General features: G+C 39.7%; 1 protein-coding gene across 7 annotated transcripts in view; it reads left to right on the top strand.

Annotated features, from left to right (window-relative positions):
• ARHGEF28 (Rho guanine nucleotide exchange factor 28) overlaps window positions 1–23281 on the top strand; it is a 207629-nt gene that overhangs the window by 36494 nt on the left and 147854 nt on the right. For 4 of the 7 annotated variants that reach the window (XM_043514682.1, XM_038403100.2, XM_038403099.2 and 1 more), the window contains 2 exons: window positions 18729–18876; window positions 21900–22193. In XM_043514682.1, coding sequence (XP_043370617.1) covers window positions 18729–18876; window positions 21900–22193 — 442 coding nt within the window. The remainder of the gene's footprint in view (window positions 1–18728; window positions 18877–21899; window positions 22194–23281) is intronic. The other 3 variants (XM_043514683.1, XM_043514686.1, XM_043514684.1) reach the window with 1 other exon arrangement.

Below are 23281 nucleotides of genomic sequence, written 5' to 3'. Positions count from 1 at the left end.
CTGTTTATAATAGAATGCCAATTTGAATATGTCGTAGAAAAACATCCAGAAATATTTATAATAAATTCAGATTGGCATTCTATTATAAACGGTGCAAATAAAACTGACATTAATCGTGGCTATTTTTAAAAATCTAGTTAGTTTGTTTTGCGTTAGATGCATTAACTGAAATTGACAGCCCTATTAGTTGTATTTATTCATTTCCTTTTTTAAGCAACAGAAACGGGGAAAAAAACTCTTTTAAACTTTATGTAAGATATTACTAGTCATACTCTGCTCCTAAGTCAATGACTACACAACATGTTGGGCTTTTTTCTCTTAATTTCTGGCTTGCTGGTCTGTGTTTAATTTAATACTCTTCCTCTTTGTGTAGTTGTTGTTTTAATACCTGCTTAGTCTTGTATCCAGTTACATTCCATTCAAAGAGGTAGTCGCATGCTTTTTGAACAAATCACTAGCAATTGTTCACTAAGCTTTAGCAGCAAAGGAAAGCATGCTAAACGTTATAAATGATCCTAAAAATATTTGTCCTTGTTTTTAAATATTAGTTGATTATTAATTAATCAGTTCCCTATTAATTATTAGAGCAGACAATATGGTTGGTTTGTATTAACCAACCTTTGTTACTTAACCTGGACAAGGAGTGGCAGGTATTTATCTCCTTTTGGTGGCTCAGGTTTTGTTCAGGTATTGTTGATAGTAACAGCTAAGCTTCACTACAGAGATCTTTGTGATGACTCAGAGCAAATATTTTGACATTTTAACCCATTCTTATCTGACCAAAAAAAATCACTGAGCTAAAATTTTTTAAAGTGATTTGCTTTAAAATATTTAGTAAGGCTGTCAAATGATTAAAAATTAATTGTGATTAATTGCACAGTTAATAATAGAATATCATTTATTTAAATATTTTTGGATGTTTTCTACATTTTCAAATATATTGATTTTAATTACAACACAGAATACCAAGTGTACAGTAATCATTTTATATTTATTTTTGATTACTAATATTTGCACTGTTAATAATAAAATAAATAATATATTTCAATTCACCTAATACAAGTAGTGTAGTGCAATCTCTTTATAATGAAAGTTGAACTTACAAGTGTAGAATTATGTACAAAAAATAACTGCATTCAAAAATAAAACAATGTAAAACTTTAGAATCTACAAGTCCACTCAGTCCTACTTTAGCCAATCGCTCAAACAAACACGTTTGGTTACAATTTGCAGGAGCTAATGCTACCTATGCAGGGCTGTCCTTAGGCATATGCAGCATAAGCGGCTGCATATGGCACCAGGAAATTTGGGGCACCCCTGGGTCTTGGTGTCCACCCATCTGCCTCTTCTTGTCCCTGTTCTGACCCTTGCTGCAGACTCCCACAGCTAGCTGCTGCAGCCTGGTGACTCTTATTCCAGAGGGGATCAGCCTTCCCACCTGCCAGACCTGTTAGCACAACACTGAAACTGTTAAAGAGCTATTCAAGTGATAATGAAACCATTTAACATGAAGCATTTGCCAACCCCTATGTATATATTGTCCGTTTCTGAATTTACTGACAAAAACAGTTGTGCATTACTGTAATATTTACTCAGAACATGTTAGTCTACAGGACCTTAGTTTAAAATTTGCTTTAAAAATATTTCATTAGAAGATTGCTGAAGATTATAAAATCACATCTCTCTAAAAAATCCTTGCATAGATTTTTAGATCTACAATCTAAGCATTCATCTTTAGCCTTAAATGCTTGGATCTTCAGACACACTTTTTTTTTAAATAAATCCTTCAAAAGACGACTTTTATCTAAAATACACATTTTAATTTTAATTACTATAGTACAAAAAACTTGCTTCCTGTCCTTTCTGTCCATCCACCCTCCTGTTGAAGAGAGGCTAGCCCTTAAAGGAACAACACCCCTTTCCTTCCAGATAGCTGGAAAAACGAGTTTCCCTTTCTTTACTTCTGATTCTTGGATTAACTAGTTTTAAGAGAACCCTCCAGCAAAATCAGTACCTTCGTAACATATAAAAGCTTTGGAAACATATTTTTTAAAGTTGGTGAAATTTCATAAACATGTCTGTAGTTATGGAGATCACAAAGTAAATTAGTGTTCCCTTTTTCTAAAAGCAATGAACATTATTATGATCACACTAAACCTCTGTGACTGATTAATTTAAAATAATGTCTTTCTTTCAGTGAGTTAAATACGTAGTAATCTGGAATGATTACTTTATGAAGGTTTAAGATGGGGTGGCCAACCTGTGGATTCGGAGCCACATGCAGCTCTTCAGAAGTTAATATACGGCTCCTTGTATAGGCACCGACTCCAGAGCTGGAGCTACAAGCGCCAACTTTCCAATGTGCCAGGGGGTGCTCACTGCTCAACTCTTGGCTCTACCACAAGCTCTGCCCCCATTCCACCCCTTCGCGCCCCCTCCCCTGAGCCTGCTGTGCCCTTGCCCCTCCCCCCTCTCCCGCCTCCTGCATGTCATGAAACAGCTGATCAGGAGGTGCGGGGAGGGAGCGGGAGGCGCTGATCGGTGGGGGTGGGAGGCTCTCAGAGTGGAGGGGAGATGCTGGTGGGGGGCTGCTGATGTTTTACTGTGGCTTTTTGGAAATGTACATTGGTAAATTCTGGCTCCTTCTCAGGCTTGGGTTGGCCATTTAAAGAGTACATTTAAGAGTACATTTAAAATATAAAATCAGCTTAGAAATACTGATAAAGAAAATGTAAAACAGAGAAGAGCTGCATCATGTATTCAATAATATTTAATGTTGTATTCAGCAGGGCATCTGACTTGTCCTTACTACAAAGTTTTTGCAAATAAATCTGACAAATTTCAGGGTATATTAAAATACCTGTGACTGACATTTTTTATTCCCAAGTTTAGTGCTTTTAATTAGGTACCTTCTGTATGTCCAGTCTTCACCTTCTGGCATGCAGTGGAAACATGCTCCATTTTCTTTTGAAAAAACCTCTCTTCTGCAATTTCTTTCTCATGTCATTTGCTTCATTTGGGTTCAAGGATTTGGCTGGAAGGGGGGTAAGCAGGGAGGGGGAAGGAAGGAAGGAGGGAGACAGTGGGGAGGGGCTGGGCCTGGGTAGAGTCGGGGCAGGGTCTGGGGCAGAAGAGGTGGGCTGGGGAGCTAGCCTCCCAAAGCGGCACCTTCACCCACCACCCATGATAGCAAGTAAGAGTGGGGTGGCTCCTGCACACCCAGTGCACACTGCAATCTCCTTAGGCAGGCCATATTCAGAGAGCCGAATGCACTGGTGCTGCACATTCTGTGTGATGGGCATATGAATGTTTAGCATATCTGGCACGTAAATACCTTGCAATGCCAGCTACAAAAGTGCCATGCGAATGCCTGTTCTTACTTTCAGGTGACATTGTAAATGAGAAGCAGTCAACAGTATCTCCTGTAAATGTAAACAAACTTGTTTGTCTTAACAATTGGAAGAACAAGAAGTAGGACTGAGTGGACTTGTGGGTTCTAAAGTTTTACATTGTTTTGTTTTTGAGTGCAGTTATGTAACAAAAAAAAATCTACATTTGAAAGTTACACTTTCATGACAAAGCCCTGGCTGGGGGATGATTTAGTTGGGGATTGCTCCTGCTTTGAGGAGGTTGGACTAGATGACCTCCTGAGGTCCCTTCCAACCCTGATATTCTATGACAGAGATTGCATTACAGTACTTGTATGAGGTGAATTGAAACATACTATTTCTTTTATCATTTTTACATTTTGCATTTACAGTGCAAATATTTGTAATAAAAATAATATAAAGTGAGCACTGTACACTTTGTAGTCTGTGTTGTAATATAAATCAATATATTTGAAAATGTAGAAAAACATCCAAAAATATTTAATAAATTTCAATTGATATTCTGTTATTTAGCCTTCAGATTTCAACTGGCACAATCTCATACTATGTATATGAAGGAATTATTTGGTGAAATTGTCTGGCCTGTATTAGGCAGGAAGTCAGGCTTGATTATCATAATGGTGACTACTGTCCTTGAATTCTAGGCATGTGTGTACAGCACCTAGCTCAGCGGGGTCCTGATCTTGATTAGGGCCTCTGTATGCTAGTGTAACATACATAAATACATTTATTATTAATAAAATGAGGTGTCCCCTGATTAAATAATGAAATGAGCTTAATACAGTCAGTAAACCAGGTTTATTTTAGCATACTGATGGTGTACAGATGCCTTAGTTGCTGGCTTTAAAAATCTCAAATAACTATTCCTTTTTGGTGAGACTGCTTACAAATCAATCGTGGAATGCGGTGGTTAGTATGTGTGACTATGTTGAATTCTAATGGCTGGTTACAGCTTACAGGGAGGGTAAAAGTTCCAGTTCAGAGCTTATGGGAATTCTCCTCAAGTTGTTGAGTTCTGTATTTCTGGAACAATGAATATGTTCTACCCAATGTATGGAGCTATATCTTCCATACAGCATACTACTGCAAGTTTACAAGGTCTCTTCTCACCTTTAGAGGTGCATGTAATGTAATGTTGAGAGAATACTTTCCTTAAAATCTACGAAGTTTATATATAATGTCTCAAGCTATACCTAAAAGAACAATAATTTTTTCATGTTGTTCAGTGAAGACATTTGTTGGGTAGTTTTAGGACTCATGCTAGGGGCATATCAATAGGATTGTAATTGTCTCCTTACATAGTAAAGGCTAGATTTGTTAAGGCAGCTGGGCAAATGTGCAGGCAAATATGAGTGTGAGTCAAATGCTTAATTTCAAGAGTAAGGGTTTATCTACACATGGAACTGTTCCTGATAATTTGCATGGGGTTATGGTAAATAGGAAGAAGGCATTCTTGTTTTGGAATAGGAATGTCCATCCAGGAAGCTAATCGGAACCAACTCCAGCAGTAGCAATCCTTTGGCAGATTCAACCTTTAGTGCACACAGAAGGGTTGCTACACCCAAAGTCCAAAAAAAAGGGACATCTGGGATGATCCCATAAAATTAGACAGCTGGCAATATATACTGAGCACCCCTACAGATTTCTTGGGACAGCTATCTCAAAAAAGGGGCAATGCTGGGAAAACCTGGACAGGTAGCAACCCTACTCAAGTACAGAAGAGTGGATATCTCTTTTGCATTGCATTTTTTTCAACCAAAGAAAGGAGGGTGAAACAAATAGAAAGGAAGAAGGAAAGGAAGGTGACAATATAACAAAATCAGTCCAAAGACGAAAATAAGTTTTTGGTTCAGTTCAGGATTAAGGCTGAAATTCAAAGTTTTCCTTACTTTATAAGAACTTGGGGTAATTTAAGACAGTGATGTCCAGACCCATCAAAAATCTAGTGGTCCCTTCTCAGTCCTGAGGTAGTTACTCTTCCCCAATTCTAGTGGGTTTCCCTTATTGTCCCTCCCCCTTGCTCATGGGGAGGGCCATATCTGCAGCCTCCCATGTGAGCAGGAGAAGTGTTACCAAACATTGCTGAGTCTTTTTGCTGACCTCTCTGATCAGTGTGTAGAGGGAGCTGACTACTGAACAGCTCACTCTGTGTTCTGAGGGATGAGCTGCTGCTCTCACATTATTGGTGCCAGGTGTTTGGAGTTTCCTGGTTTGAAACTTCAGAGGCTCAGAACTTGGTGTTCCAGGAAGCTTGCCTTAATCCGCTCCTGGCAAGAACCAGTTTGCCCATCCCTGCTGTAAATTACTATCAAATTCCTCACACAGACTAAATCAATCTATTTGTGTGAAAAAACTGTTTTTTCTATTTGATTAAAAGAAAGAGAATGCCTGACTCTATAAATCCTGTTAGATGCATAAACCCTTCTAATCTCTTCTTTGGCTCCAGTGCCATGGCTGCATTTTCACTAATACGAAGTGTGCTCTGTTTTTTAAGCCCCAAATTGAGGAAATCAGTGTCACTGTTGCTTAGTCATGCATTTAATATGTTTAGAATTCGGTACATATGTTTATAAATGCTCAGTAACTTAGTCCTGCCCACACTCTGTCCATTCCTTTTGGTGTCTTAAAACTTTGAGCATTTATGTACTTGCTTGCACAAGTTATGAAGCTCTTTGGTTCTGTGTGAAAATCTGTTTGCCTCTGTATTTTCTGCCACATGTGTATGTCTGGAACCAGCTTCTGTTCTTATTTACAAGGAAGGGAAGTCAATGGAGTTGCTCCTGATTTACATCAGTATTATCAATGAATTAAGGTCAGATCTCTGACCGTCGTGTACGTATGCTTGAAAATGTAACTCTTGCTTCTCAGCTGGAGAAACTATTAGTAGTTTGCAGTAATATTTTAATTGAATTTAAACAATGAAATCCAGCCTAACTCTTGGTGGTGCTCTTTGTTATTTTAGAGAGAACATGCTTAAAATTATAGGGTGCCAGGATTTCATCCTACAAGTCCAGGGCAAATCCCCATTCACTTAAAGAAGGCTAGGATTTCATCCATCTTCTCTTAATGCTATGGCTTCTTCTATTAAGCAATTTTTGGATGACAGTAGGCAGTCTGTGGCTGAATCTAGATATGTTGGAGCTGATGCCAAGAGGCTTGGAGAAGGGTTGGAAGGAGGTGGCTGTGTTGGTTCCTGCCTCTGCTACTGTAGGAGTTTGATCAGTCTACTGTGTTTTCAAGTTCTTTGTAAACTAAGAGTCAGCTTGAATCCCTGGCTCCTTCTGGAATTCCAGGTAGCGCTGGTGGTCAGTACAGCCTTTTCTCACCTGCATCTGGTTAGGCATTTGCAAACCTTTCTCTAGATCCAGACACTGCCACAGTACTCTGTGCCTTTGTGGCTTCCATATTGGATTACTACAGCAATATGCTCTGTATGGAAGTTAGCTTGAGGACCATCTGGAAGCTATAGTTTGTGCAGAATGTGACTGCTCTTGGGGTTACATTCAGGAACACTGTCTAAAACTGCATTCTTCAAAGTTCCCCTGACTTCTATGTACACTTCTGGGTTCTGATTTTGTTGTATGAAATTCCATATGGCTAGGGCCCTGGTGGTCTGAGACACCTCCTTTCTCACCATGTGCTCCCAGGACAGCAGAGGTGCTCAGATTATAGTCCCTGGATGGAAACATATGAAGGATGATGGTAGGGTGTTTTCTGTGGATGGCCCTTGGGTCAGGAATTTGCTTCCCAGCTATGTCTGCCAGGACTAAATTTTGAGTATTCAAGCATGATACAAGGCCCTTTCCTAGGCATTTGCCTAAGAGACTGAGGGACAAGAAGGCAGGGACTAAATTTATTTGGTGGATACTGAGGGGTGGGGTGGGCATGTTATATATATTGATTGAACATATTTTTATGCATGAATAAATGAACAATGAAGATCTACTGGTACCATGTTCTTCCCTGTTAATCAGGAAACAACATAGATGTGCTTGGCAGGGGGAGAGGAAAGAGAGAGAGAGTTTGAATTGTCAATAGACAAATGAACTTGTGAAAGTAGTGTCAAGAGGGTATGTGATCAATTTACTAAGCACCATGCAAGTTCCTAGGAATCTGGCCAAGAGAAGTTCTGTGTTGTCCACAGTATCAAAGCTGCTTTGTATTCAGGCCACTTGGCCAGTTTTTCAGTAGAGGAGAGATCTGTGTGACTTTTTTAATTTTGGGTTTTGGTACCTAAAAAGAACACTAGTAGTTTTAGATCAGTTCTATATCTTAAAAATGTACCCTTTGTGCAGAATAAATGTGTCAATAAGGAAAACTGCTTAGACATAGTGTCTGAAACAGACCTTGAAATACCCTTGGTTTTCAGGATGCACATCTGCCCATGAGTTTAAGATTTACATCATGGGATATTTCCTCTTAGTCTTCCTTTCTATCGGGATACAAAGGAGTAGAAGATAAGTTCTGAAAGTATTAAAATTAAAAAGTTAAAAAATTAAAAAGTATTGATGCAGCCTCAGAGGAGTATTGGTTCAACAGAGGTAAAAGAGGATATAATAGTTGGAGCATTCTATAATTTTCAATGTAATGCACAATGACAAATGTTGTGCACATCTTTAGAGTGAAAATATTGGTGGGGAAAAGGTTTTCTGTACTCATTGTATTTTAATTACAATTGTAATTAATAAGCGAAGATTAACTTTTTTATTACATCTTTTCATTAGGTCTCTGCACCCTAAATGCACATTGCCCCCCATAAGTAATAACCACTTGTTTACAGATTGTATTTTAAAATAAGTCAATCATTTGAAGTATCAATTTCATGTACTATATATGCCGTAGAACTTTACTGTCCTTTTCACTTTTATGTAGTGATTTGTTAAGGTTGTTTAGGACTGAATTGCATCCTTTAAATGTTCAGAACCCTGACTTTGCTCACTTTGCACTTTACAGTTCATGGGCTGAGACCAGATATGCTCTAGCTCACCCAGGCGTAATGGACTAGATGCAGGAATCACTAGTGAAATTATTTGGCCTATGTTATACAGGCTATCAGATTCACTAGATGACTATAAAAGTCCATACAGGTGTTAAAATCTATGAATCAGTGCCTTCATAAAGTTCAAGAAGTGAGTTACTAATGGCAGCATACAAGTTGCATGAGTAGTGGAGTGGCAACAGTTCTCAAACTGTTTCCTTTCCTGATTCTAACAGACAAGAAACACCAGCAGTACTAAGAACATCACCTGTAAATAGGGCTGTCAAGAAATTTAAAAAATTAATTGCATGATTAAAAAAAAAGAATACCATTTATTTAAATATTTTTGCATGTTTTCTACATTTTCAAATATATTTATTTCAGTTACAACACAACACGTGTACAGTGCTTACATTATATTTATTTTTGATTACAAGTATTTGCACTGTAAAAAAAAAAAACCCAAGAGGATATTTTTTAATTCACCTAATACAGGTATTGTAGTGCGATCTCTTTATCATGAAAGTTGAACTTACAAATGTAGAATTATGTACAAAAAAACTGCATTCAAAAATAAAACAATGTAAATTTTAGAGCCTGCAAGTCCACTCAGACCTACTTTTTGTTCAGCTAATCACTCAGACAAACAAGATTGTTTATATTTGAAGGAGATAATGCTGCTCGCTTCCTGTTTACAGTGTCACCTGAAAGTGAGACATATGAATCTATTTTCTCTGCTAACCATGTCTCTTCCATACTGAGTACCTGCACTCAACATCTGTCACAAGTTTTACTTATTAAGCTATGACATTATAATCTTACCCCACCTCACTGGCTTCCAAACTCTTTTGGGGAAGGTGAAAAAACCTTGACTTGGCCAGTTGGGCATGGAAAAAATTCCTTCCCAGCCCTCAGAGAAAAAGGGCGACTAGCATGATGCTCACAGTGGATCATGAAGGGACTTGGTCCTTTTTTAGATTTTAAAGGTCAGAGGGCAGGTGCTGCCAGCCCAATCCAGGTGAAAGATGGCTTCCTGGGACTGTGTGGGTATAAATATCACCGCCACTACCTGGTCAGCTGTAAGGACAGTGCCCCTCTCTAACCTGGTCCAGCTGTTTCCTGTTCCTCCCTGCTCTGCACAGGTAAGTTTTCCGCCTTCCTCCTCTCTGCTACTAGTTGTGGGGGGAGCCCTTAAAGGGGCAACAACTACTTCCAGACAGCTGGACTAAGGCCCACTACATAAAGTTGTGTGAGCACGATAGTATATAATACAAAAAAATTAGCTGATGGCTGAACAGCAAGGCTTGGGAGAAATCCAGTCTCCACTGAAGTCAATGGCAAAACTCCCATTGACTTCAGCGGGCTGGGACTTCACCCTGTATTTTTAATATATTGTTCAGCTTCCGAAAGCATCCTTATATCATTTATAATATACAAAAAGGGTATATATGTAATATTATTTAGCAGTTATATGGTGCATAATGTTTTCAAATCACTGTATGAAGAGTGGTGATATTAAAAAATAAAAATCAGGTTTAGAACACATGAGAAATGAATTGTGCAAACACTATGTGAAACTTTTCCTGCCAGTTTTGCAGAGCTCTGACATATGCACACTGATTCCACTTACAAGCTTAGAAACCTTCTGTCAAGGTTCCTTCCCCACTCTGAACTCTAGGGTACAGATGTGGGGACCTGCATGAAAACCCCCTAAGCTTATTTTTACCAGCTTAGGTTAAAACTTCCCCAGGGTACAAACTATTTTACCTTTTGCCCTTGGACTTTATTGCTGCCACCACCAAGCGTCTAACAAATGTATAACAGGGAAAGAACCCGCTTGGAAACGTCTTTTCCCTGCAAAATCCTCCCCAAACCCCACACCCCCTTTCCTGGGGAAGGCTTGATAAAAATCCTCACCAGTTTGCATAGGTGAACACAGACCCAAAGCCTTGGATCTTAAGAACAATGAAAAAGCAATCAGGTTCTTAGAAGAAGAATTTTAATTGAAGAAAAAAAGTAAAAGAATCACCTCTATAAAATCAGGATGGTAAATATCTTACAGGGTAATCAGATTCAAAACATAAAGAATCCCTCTAGGCAAAACCTTAAATTACAAAGAGACACAAACAGGAATATACATTCCATTCAGCACAACTTATTTTATCAGCCATTTAAACAAAACAGAATCTAACACATATCTAACTAGATTAGTTACGAAGTTCTAAGACTCCATTCCTTTTCTGTTCCCGGCAAAAGCATCACACAGACAGAGAGAACCTTTGTTTCCCCCCCCCCCCAGCGTTGAAAGTATCTTGTCTTCTCATTGGTCATTTTGGTCAGGTGTCAGCGAGGTTATCCTAGCTTCTTATCCCTTTACAGGTGAAAGGGTTTTTCCTCTGGCCAGGAGGGATTTTAAAGGTGTTTACCCTTCTCTTTATATTTATGATGCCTTCTAATCAAATGCTGTAAAGTAAGAGAAACTTAGCCATTAGCTGACTGACATTGCATCACATAGGAATAGCTTTGCATCACAAGTAGTTTGCACTAAATGAAGACATTTCTAATTACCCAATTAAAATAAAATACACTTTAAAGAGCAGCAATAGTCTCCTTTATTACACGTTTTCTAGGTCCATCATTAAAGGCTAAACAAAAGTCACAAAGTGTAACTAACATAGCTTTAGCTTTAACAAAATTATTAAAGCTAACATGGAAATAATATTAAGCATGCCTATAGCACAGTAAATGAACCTTATAAAACATAGACTACAATAAGGTCCCTGACTTGGAGAGTATACAGTGTAATACAGGACAACAGTGAAGATATGAGGGTGTATTTGGTTCTTAATGAGACCAGCAGAAGAGGAGTTGTTTGATAGACAAGAAGTGGGCAACTGTGCTGTGCAGAGGAGAAGTATGATACAAGGCGCAAAGGCAAGAGTGGATGTGACCAAGGGAGCAGTAAGGAGGAGAGGATTGGGAATAGCATGGAGTAAGATGGTGAATAGAAGGAAATGAACCGAAATGGAGAAGGGACATAATTATATAGGATTTGAAGATGAGTCAAAAGTGCTTGTATAAGAGGCAGTAAGAGATGAAAAGCAATGGAAGGGATTCAAGGTGGTGAGTAGGTGATAACATGGATGGACCAGTGTGAGATTCCAATATTAGCAGCAATATTTTGGGTAGAATCAGGTGGGAAGAGGAGAGGGATGGTGTTACTGGAGAAGAGACATTTACTGTAATCAGGACACAAAATTGCTACGGTAGAAATGGGTTTCACCAGAGGGAATAAAGACTAAAAAGAAGATTTTTGTGTTTATTAAGCAGGAAGATATGAAGAAAGAATCCGGATGCGAAGGGAGGAAAGAGAAGTTTGGGACTCATATGTGAAGTACCTGGATCCAATGCCAAACCAATCAGCCATCACCAGAAAATCTGGGGCTCCTGTTCCTCCTCTAAAAGCTCACTTTTCCTAGCATCTTGAATTTTCTATAGTAACACATAGTGAAGTCTTCTTATTGCAGGATTTTCCAAATGAATAACCTAAATGTTTTCCGGATACAATGTAGCTACGAAGATGCCTTCTTCCTATAAAACCTTTCCTTACAGTATTAAGCAGATTCTTCCTCTGTAAGCTACAGGCCATGAAAAATCAGTAACTTATCCTACATCCATTAGCTGTCCACTGCTTTTTCTTCCCTTTTTTTCCCCTTCCCCTTTTTGTTTTGGTGAGTTGTGAAAATTCTGGAGCATCAAATAATATGATTAGTGTTCCCCATGTCTTTCTCCTACCTTTATGTAACCTAAGTGTTTTTAAAGAACAGAACAATGTTGGCCCCTGAGTACAATAATAAACTACATTTTAAAATTAGAGTAGATGGATAAGACTAGAAGTGCTGTCATGCTGCATCCCCCTTGTGCCAGTCTGCTGTTGCAAAGTGGGTAGCTCTGGCCAGCTGGCCATGCCTGAGGGGAATCCCCAGGTGGTATAGCACTAGTATAGGGAAAAGAGGGCAGGGAAAAGGGGACATGGCTGAAGTTTCCCTGTGCTCCAGTGATCTCACTGGATCAGCCCTTAGAAGACATAAGCATTCAGGTGTAACTTAGAGCAGTTCCTGAGGTGCTCTAAGTTATGCCAGGGACTGGTCCAGAGAAGTGAGTCACAAAGTTGGAACTCATGGCTAAAACGGGATGTGGGATGTTCACACCTAAAGATCAACAGTTTGCTGAGTATAAACAAAGGAGTATAAGCCAAGCGAAAGTAGGAGAAAGCACTTCACAGGTGAAGCAATGTTTCAGACTAGCCCTGATACGCTAACAGATTGAGAGGTAGGAACAGATATGTATGTTTGTAGGGCATGTTCACTACAAACTTTTGGTGTCACAAGTGACTTTGGCATAAAGCTGCTGCAGTTAGTTCATGGCTTGTGTGCCTGCATACTTTGCTCTTTGTGTTGGCACTGTGCATACTCACTAGGAGTGCTTGTTTCAGTGTGTGATGTGGTGCCCCATGGGTAGGTACCGTCTGACTTTTGGGAAGTTCTGGTAAAGCACAGTGGGGCAGAAATGAGTCACGCAGGGATCACTGGAATTGCGGGGTCAAGTTTCAATCATGCTACTTTCTCCACCCCATAATGCCATTCCTATCCCATAATTTTCATGCCTGTTTTGAAAATCTCATAAACCCCAATGAGACTTGCCATCTCTGACAGAAGCATGGAATCCACGCAGCTTGCACTATTGTCATGAACATTGCAAGCACAGGGCCTGTGATCCTCAGGTATTTGCAGAGCCACGGGGAACGTGAAGATTTCTTCAAGGGCAAATTGCTGTGGGATGTAGCGAGAACCGGTTCAAAATTGTTGATAACGTTCACGGAGCAGCTGTAAATAATGGTGTGCCACAGAAATGAGCACTGACTGATGGGATCACATCATAATGCAGGTTTGGGATGATGAGCAGTGGCTGCAGGACTTTTGGATATGCAAGGCCACGTTCCTGGATCTGTGTGCTGCGCTCACCTCAGTCCTCCAGCACAGGGACACTAGAATGAGAGCAGCACTGGCAATGGTAGAGCAAGTGGAGATTGCCCTGTGGAAACTTGCAATACTGGATTGCTACTGGTCAGTGACAAATCTTTTTGGTGTTGGAAAATCCACTATGGGGGCCATTGTTATGCAAGTGTGCAGGGCTATTACTTACCTCTGTTACTCAGCACTGTGACTCCAGGCAGTGTGCGGGACATAATGGATAGATCTGCAGTAATGGGGTTCCTAAACTGCAGTAGATCAATAGACAAGATGCACATTCCTATTTTGCCACCACACCACCTTGCTGCAGAGTACATCAACTGAAAAGGCTATTTTTCTACTGTTATGCAGGTGCAAGTTGGGCATCGAGGATGCTTCACTGACATCAGTGTTGACTGGTTAAGAAAAGTGTATGGCGTCTGCATTTTTAAGAACTCAGGACTGTTCAGAAAGCTACAAGCAGGGACTTTCTTTCCCGACCAGTGGATTACCAGTGACAATGTTGAAATGCCAATAGTGATCCTAGGGGGACCCAGTCTACTCCTTACTACCCTGGCTTATGAAGCCAGACACTGGCCACCTTGACAGCATCAAGGGGAGATTCATCTACAGCAGTGATCCCCAAACTGTAGGGTTTGTAAAATGTTACAGGGGGTTCTCAGGGAAAAATTCCCGAATGGTGGACAGAGCTGTCCCTAGGGATCCCGGGCAGCACGGTGCCAGCAGCCTGGAGCGCCTGGACTTCCAAGAGCTAAGCAGATCAAAGTAAGCATATCTATCACACTGAGGAGATTTAAACTTCAAGACTACTTATAAGAAATGGAAAGGGAGGTGGATATTTTTTGCTGTTTTTAAAATTAAATAGGCAGCTAGTATTGTTTTTAAAATTATTATGAAGAACAAGTTTAAGCTTTGTTGTAACATGTGTTGTTTGTCTGGACTGCTCAAGACCTGAATGCTTGTGTCGGGGGAACTCTTTGAGTTGGCTTCTTAAATACCTTCATGCTGTTTCACATCTGATACTCCTTGATGAAACATAGGAGCCTTGTCTTATAATAGGCTTATTCAAAATGATACAAGCTATGAAAGTGAGATCTTGGAAGAGTGTTGCCGTTTTCATAATGCAATAAAAATACTATAATGATAAATAATTAATAATAAATAGCATGTAATAAGCATGCCATTAAAAACAAATTTTATATTTCCAAGATCACTGCTTTTATAATTTATACTCGGGTAAAGGAGAGAATCCCTGGAAATATTCATTTTTAGGAGGGGGTTTGCGAGACTTGACATTTTAGTGAAAGGGGTTCACAGGTTGTTAAAGTTTGGGAGCCACTGATCTACAGGCTTAGCAAGTGCAGAATGACAGCTGAATTGGCTTTTAGTAAACTGAAGGGATGCTGATGTTGCTTACTGACAAGACCGTATCTCATTGAGAAAAAGTCCAATGGTTATAGCTGCCTGCCATGTCCTGCATAACATCTGTGAAGTAAACGGGAAGAAGTTGCCACAGGATAGAGGGCGAAGGTGGAGCAGCTGTTTGCTGAGTTTGAACAGCCATACAGCAGCTCAGTGGTTTGGGAGGCTTTGAAAGAGCACTTCAACAGCGAGCCATAGTAATGTGTTGTAGTGTACTATGCTCTACCTGGCCCTGCAGTTTGGGGGCCGGTTAGGAATTATGTGGTGCTTGATGCTCATCTATGAATATAACACTGTCAATGTACCTATTAATTTTGTGGTGCTTGTTGTAGATTTACGATTATATCCTTGCATGTGTCACTCATCCTATGAGTTGTGTCAAAGTATACAAGTACAGCTAAGTGGGTGCTTTCACTACCACCAGGCATTCTGCAGCATATGTTGGGAACTAATAGTGATTAATTGTTTTACAAACAATAGAGTTTTATTGAGTGATGAAAATACTTTAAAAATTCTGTGCAAGTTAAAAACAAATACATTAAAACCTTAATAAATTTATATCACAGAGTTTAGAGAAGGGGAAGGAACATTCATGTCCATTTTAGCTACACATACATTAGTCCTGGCTCTCACAGGTCAGTGTGTGTGAAGCTGTGGTAGTCCTTAGTGTGGAATGGTAGGGACAGGGATGCCATGTGGAATATTGGAGGGAGGCATGTAGAGAGGTGCTATACTGCAGTTCTCCATGGGCTGCAAAGAGAGGTGACCTGACATTGAATCTGTAAGTCCACAAGAGTCCGCAGCATCTGCATTTGCTACCAGAGAAGCCCCATTATGTCCTGATGCAGCTTCCTGGCCTCTTCCTGCTGGGACTCCTGGACCTTTCTCCTCTCTGTTCTTTCCTTCTCAATAGTCTGCATGATTCATCCTCCAGGCCCTTTCTTCACACTTTGATACAGCACTGGGTTGCAGGATCTTGCTGAACAGGTCATCCTGAGTCTGCTTCTTTCCCCTCCTTATCTGGCTCAAGTGTTGTCACAAATATAAAGGAATAACCACCTTTCCGTATACTGTGCTATAAAATCCCTCCTGGCCAGAGGCACCATCCTGTTACCTGTAAGGGTTAAGAAGCTCAGCTAACCTGGCTGGCACCTGACCCAAAGGACCAATAAGGGAACAAGATACTTTCAAATCTTGGGGGGAGGGGGCGGTGGAGGGAAAGGCTTTTGTTTGTGCACTTTGTTTACATGTTTGTTCTCTCTTGGGACTGAGAGAGGCCAGACAGAAATCCATCTTCTCCAACCCATCCTAATCCAAGTCTCCAATATTCCAACCAGTATAGGTAAGCCAGGCAAGGCGGATTAGTTTCTCTTTTGTTTTATGTGAATTTTCCCTGTGTTAAGAGGGAAGTTTATTCCTGTTTTCTGTAACTTTAAGGTTTTGCCCAGAGGGGGATCCTCTGTGTGTTTTGAATCTGAATACCCTGTAAAGTATTTTCCATTCTGATTTTACAGAGGTGATTCTTTTACCTTTTCTTTAATTAAAATTCTTCTTTTAAGAACATGATTTGATTGCTTTTTCATTGTTCTTAAGATCCAAAGGTTTGGGTCTGTGTTCACCTGTACAAATTGGTGAGGATTATTATCAAGCCTTCTCCAGGAAAGGGGGTGTAGGGCTTGGGGGGATATTTTGGGGAAAGACGTCTCCAAGTGGGCTCTTTCCCTGTTCTTTGTTTAAAACGCTTGGTGGTGGCAGCATACTGTTCAAGGCCAAGGCAAAGTTTGTACGTTGGGGAAGTTTTTAACCTAAGCTGGTAAGAATAAGCTTAGGGGGTTTTTCATGCTGGTCCCCACATCTGTACCCTAGAGTTCAGAGTGGGGAAGGAACCTTGCCAAGTGTGAAGGGAGAACCCCTCCAGGCCACAATGGCAGCAGCTATAGATAAACCATGCACAGATACCATTGTCAGCACAGGCACAATGAAAAGCAAAATTTAAGCTTCAGAACTCCCTTCTTTTGCTCCCCCAAAATTTTAAAGAAGACATGCTGATTGACACATCTGCTTGGGATGACTTGTGCACAACGCTGCTCACAGCACCTGCAGGGTGAATAGGGCCCGCAAGATGTGAGAGAAATGAGGAGGAAATTGCTTGGTTGCATAAAACTATGAGTATAGGGCAATGGCACTGGATATTGGCACCATTGTCCCACAGGTGGTGGTGATTTTAGCTGATATCTCACTCATGCAGGTAGCAAATACACAGAAAGCACAGCTGCTGCTGGCATCTCACAGCTGCCTGCACCTGTATGCTGCTAGTCTGTTAACTGCAACAGGGCCTGCCAAAGTTATCAGCGACTGGCGCGGGGAAAGCGTCTTATTGCGGAGACAGAAAATACACATTTAGCGACATGTTAGGACAACTCTGTCTGTGGCTTATTAAAAGTAATCGTAGCGACCAGAAACCCTTGCGAAGAAAGCTGTTCTCTTTTAGGAAATGCATCTTCATCTAAATTTCCTCCCTCAGACATTGCAGACATTTGTTATTGTTTGCTGCTTTCAGATCCCTTTCCTGTGCTTTTTTTTTTAAGCTATTGTACGGAGGCTTTTTCTTGGCTTGTTACTTTCTATTGATTATTTAAAAAATAAAACAAAAAGAGCGGCTATCTCTGGGACCTTGTATTTCTTCGATCTTGCACAATTGTACTAGAGCAGTGGTTCCCAAACTGGGGTTCGTGAAATGTTACAGGGGGTTCTCAGGGAAAAATTACCTAGTGGTGGACAGAGCTGTCCCTAGGGACCCTAGGCAGCATGGGGCTAGCAGCCCGGAGCCCCTGGACTTCCAAGAACTAAGCAGTTCAAAGCAAGGATATCTATCACACTGAGGAGATTTAAACTTCAAGACTCCTTATAAGAAATAGAATGGGAGGTGGATATTTTTTGCTGTTTTTAAAATTAAATAGGCAGCTAGTAATGTTTTTAAAATTATTATGAAGAACAAGTTTAAGCTTTGTTGTAACATGTGTTGTTTGCCTGGACTGCTCAAGACCTGAATGCTTGTGTAGGAGGAACTCTTTGAGTTGGCTTCTTAAATATCTTCATGCTGTTTCACATCTGATACTCCTTGATGAAACATAGGAGCCTTGTCTTATAATAGGCTTATTCAAAATGATACAAGCTACGAAAGTGAGATCTTGGAAGAGTGTTGCCGTTTTTATAATGTAATAAAAATACTGTAATGATAAATAATTAATAATAAATAGTGTGTAATAAGCATGCCATAAAAACAAATTTTATATTTCCAAGATCACTGCTTTTATAATTCATACTCGGGTAAAGGAGAGAATCCCTGGAAATATGCATTTTTAGGAGAGGGTTCGTGAGACTTGACATTTTAGTGAAAGGGGTTCACAGGTTGTTAAAGTTTGGGAACCACTGTACTAGAGAAAGATATTAGTGCTTTTTTTGGTCAAGCAAGTGTTAACAATAAGATCGTTTCATTTGAAGAAAATTCTGAAGTACATTAGCATAAAATTTCAGAATGCAGACATTTTTTACTTTTAATAGAATGTTCACATTAATATTAAAATATACTGGTTGATTGGCCTACTTATTTTGACACACTTATCTAAAGTTGGTTAAAAGTTTGATATTCTTCTATAGGTATGAACTGGGATTACAGGAATTAGTTAAAATATTTTTAAAAATTAATCCTATCCATTACAGTTTGATAAATATAGTATTGCCTTCTGAACAGGGATGGATAATAGCAGATTTTTATTTGAACTACTGTATGTTGTAGAGTTGAAAAATAACCAGTAAACCTTTTAAAATCTGAAACCTATATTAGTAGGCTTATTGGCTGTTAGAACACTGCTGGGTGTATACAAAGTTATATTCCCTTTTCAGGGACAGATCACTGTATATGCAAAGTTTGACAAAGATACTTACCTCCGAGAAGATGCTGAATGTTACTTTGTTTACAATGGATCCACTCAGAGACACATAACGTTTGCTGAGCGTATTAATGATAGTCTGCTTCAGTCCATCATTCCAGGTGAGCACTGTTTTTGTATCAAATTTTTATTTCTCTGTACTACCCCCACTTTCCTTTTTGATGTGAATTAAAATCTGATAGTTTGACATAGTTGTGTTTTCTTATTAAGTTTTTATAATGGGAAACGTGGTGCGGTGGGGTGGACTTTGGGGATGAGTTTGAGTGGTTAGTCTTGTTTCTGCCCTCTTGTGCCTTTTGCAACACTATATATTGTTTGCAATGGGGGAGCAGTACAGTGCATGTGGTCTTCAGATGTGACTTGATGATTAAGCCTCTGATGTCTACAAAACAAGCCAAGTCTTAGCCCAGGCCTTTTGCTATTGGACTTCTGAAGCCTGCATAACCCCTCTGTGTCAGTCTGTGGGCCGTCCCAGGATGTAGTGATTAAGATCTTCCAGTTCTTCAATCTTGGCTTGATCTGGGGATTTTACTGAGAATTATGAATTTGTCCAGGTCTGGGTTAAATGTGTGCTGCTCTGTGGCTTGCTGGGTATGGGGTTTTGTGGACAATTCCAGCCTGCATTGCATCATTTGACAAATGATGTGAAGAGATTATATTATGGGAGGTAGATCCAAGGAGGCAGCATTCAGGTTAAGTGCCTAGACTTGCCTCTGCATTTTAAGTATTTGTTTTTATGGCCTTGGCCTTTCAGTGTTGTTTCTTTGGGTTGTGGGGAAGGCAGAAAAAAGAATGAGAAACACATTTGTTGGTGAGCAAGTAAACCCTCTTGTTTCTGGTGGGGTAAGAAATGCCCATACTTATTTGACTTCTGGAATTATTGTGGCGCCCATGAATGTAGTGCTACATCAAGACCTGGACTGGAGTCACCTTGCAGCTAGGGCCACCATCCCTAAGAGCAGGACTGGGGAGCATCACTTCTTAATTCTCTTCTGATTTGAAGTCTTGTAGTAGGAAGTCATCAACACTTGTATTTGGAATATTGCCTAAGCTGATGATTTATGTGGAAGAGGAGTGGGATGCAAACATATGATACTGGTGCTTCACAAGGAAGGGTGTGAACTTGGACTAACCTGACACCCCATTTACTGCCTTAAAAAGAGATTATCTCCTTGGCTGCTATAATACGGAAACCAATTGGTTTTTAAAAAAATATGATTTGTGAACTTTCCGTTTGTAGCAAATAGCAGATATAAATACAATCTGCCAGTGCAGTAAGCTCTGCTTGTTACTTGCTCCTATTTACTTATGCAATAACTAGAGAAGATTTAGATTCAGAAAACAGGCAGTTGATGAAAAGGAAAAACTCTGTGCTGTCCCATGACTGCTTCTTTAATTCACTAAATGGGAAGAGATTATCATGGAATAAAATGGAAGAAATGTAATGTCATGTTTTATTCCAGGGTATCAAACTAATTTTTTTATAGAGGAATGAATTTGTTTTTAAATTGTTTGTGAACAAGAAATAAAAACATAGGGCCATAGACTACACTCAACCTGCTATCTATTCCTACAGAAGATAACGGGTGATTAAAACAAAGATTGTGGGTTGAATAGTCTTTATATTGTAACAAAACTTTACTAAGCAAAGGTTCCAAATAAAAGTTCTTTGTATCATTTTATGTTTAAAGACGACTGCTATCACTGTTCCTTATTTACTTGCCCATTTTCTTGTGTATTTAATTTACCTGATTTGTATGAACAGTAGTATGCAGAAATCAGATGCATATCTACTTTGTTTTAAAATCTACTCTTTAAAATAGTATCAGTAGGTTTCAGGGTTCACTCATGTGAGATATATAAGAACAGTGCACAACTCTTGTAGAGATATTTCTAAGACATCACATTTAGATAACTATCTTTGAAACTAACCCTGGGGTTTTCAAAAGAGCCTGAGGGAGTTGGGTGTCTAGGACAGTGGGCTCCTAACACAGCTGGGCACCTGTGAAAATTGCAGCCATAGATTGAAAACTTAAAATTGCTTTAAATCAGTGTTGTCAAAAATGTGGTTGCATAAATAGAGACATACATTTGTGGAAAGCTTCTGGGGAGGTCAGTGGATATAAAATCCATGTTTAAAAAAAATCCCAGTGCTCCCACTCCTTGTCCCTCAGGAATCCCTTTCTTTGCTGTCCTCATTTTTCTTGCTTCCGACCCAAAGAACTGTTTCCATGATCGGTGACAACAGTCTCACAAATAAAGGTGATCTATGATTTTGCTAGGAGAGCAGAAGGGAAGTATAGAAAAAGTTGCCATTGGGGGCGAGTCACCATCTATACTGGTCCTCTACTGAAAGTTGTGATTTTTCCATTTAGATGACTGTTGCATCTTTAATTTACATGCCAACAACTGCTACCCTTCAGGTGACACATCTGCTGCCCTGTCCATTCACTGCTCCCAGTTCTGTTCCCCCTTCCCTACTCCACTCATTGTGACCTAGCAGATGTGCTTTGGGCATGGGATTGGAGGTACCTAGCTGTGCTTGGTCCCAAAATGTGCATGCTGGGATCTGTTCATCTAGCACCCATGCTGAGATGCAGTCTGCCAATGACCACTTACCCATCTTCCACTTTCAATCCTGCTGATGAGTACTGAGGACTTTGCAGGGTAGAACCAAGACTGTCAAAGGAATTCTAGGACTCACATAATTTAAATTTACCATTTCATATCTCTTTTTTTTCTTTTCTTAAATTACTGTAGGTGTAGAAATGCCCTAAGCCACCTCATGCTTTTGAATTGGGGCACTCAGCACTTACTGTAATCTGAGATGTGTTTTTAAGCAGACCATCTTCAAGTACCCAGGACTGGAAATGCTGGTTTTGAAACCAAATACATCGATATAACTGGGAGGACATTTGTTAACAGTATAGTCAGTTTTAAATTTGTGACCAAAAGTGAGTGATAGATTCCCTTTAACAACTGGATTTAAATGGAGGGAAATAAAATAAAGCAACATCAGATGCATTTTCAAAGTATTTCTTAGGTTAAACAAGAGATGAGGGAAGAACAATATATATTCTAAAAGTAGCTAATGTGTTAATGATTGATCTACGTTATATTTCAGGCCATGGATGCCAAGAAACAGTTTCAGTCTCTGTGTTCATGTCCACGAAGGGATATTCACCTGTGACCCTGGGCTGCTGTTCTGTCACTTACAGACAGAATCTGTCTTGCAAGTTATCTCATTTTCTGGTTAGCCACTTTGACTGCGTCACTTCTACTAGTCACCAGACACTACTCAGTAAGTTTGGGCTAACTGTGGAAGATTTGCAGTCACTGGATCATGATATGATGCTGGCCATAGCTCATGAAGAGCTGCCACCTACATGGAACGTCCTTGGAAATTGTTCAGAAGACGGTAGGATTTTTCATTGAAAAGCTTTTAACTGTAATTTGCCTCTACCTGTACAATTCAAACTAGTGTTTGTGACCTTTCAAAGCAGATTCTACATCCCTGTGGTTTTATTTTACTGTTATGATGGGCAACTTACGTTTCAGAGAAGGAAAATCAAGGCTTCAGTTTGTTCCTGTATCATCATATTGTTATTGTAATTCAGTCTGTCAAAGAATCTTTTGTACCTTGACTCTCACTGTGAATTTAGTCCTTTTGATGAATAATGCCTGTCTACAACTGATGACAAATTTGGTGCTTCAAAAAAAACCTAAGGATTATTATAATGCTTGCTCAGCAGCACCGCTCTAGGCAGCACAATTGCCGGGGCGGCATTCCCTTTTTTGCTTCGGCAGTTGTGCTCTCGGAACTTAAGGCGGCAAATTTTTTGCTTGGGGCGGCAAAAAACCTAGAGCCGGCCCTGTTGCTGAGGAGCATGAACTTTTTCTTTAGACCCACAAAAAAAATTTATGATGTCATGAAACAGGCAAAATAATGTCACAGTACAGGAATTCTAACTAGTGACTATGCATATTGTTTACCACGGTACAATCAATAGCGATGCCTCGCTTAGGATTGCATTAGCCCCTTGAAGAATGCATATTCCATAAGTTTCAGGGCTACCCTATACAAGATGGACTCATCATTAATATATAAATATGCTCTGTTAGGGGAGCATGGGATTTTTTTAGTGGCCGGTTGTGTGCTGAGAGAATGTAGAATGAAAAATAACCATGGTACTTTATTTGAGCAGTATTACTAAAACTTTGTAATGAAATCAGGTGAAATGTCGGTTTCAGGTTTATTTACAAACACACAGCTAGGGTTAGGTTTGCTGAGAACATGAACTTTTTCTTTAGACCCAGCTGATTTATAGCTTTGCTTGTAAGCCATGTGAAACTTCATGGCTTCACGTGTTTTCCATTGATAATCTGGTACATTTGGCTGAGTTTTGTTTTGAGTATTTGAAATTGTTCAAAATTTGAGGACAAGCAACCCCATGTGAACCTAAGCTGAAAAAAGACATTTGGGAAACACAACCACTGAATTTCACC

This window comes from Dermochelys coriacea, chromosome 5 (genome assembly GCF_009764565.3).
Source record: "Dermochelys coriacea isolate rDerCor1 chromosome 5, rDerCor1.pri.v4, whole genome shotgun sequence".
NCBI lineage: Eukaryota > Metazoa > Chordata > Testudines > Dermochelyidae > Dermochelys > Dermochelys coriacea.
The sequence above is the reverse complement of the archived record's forward strand: the minus strand, read 5'-3'. Positions and strand labels throughout refer to the sequence as shown.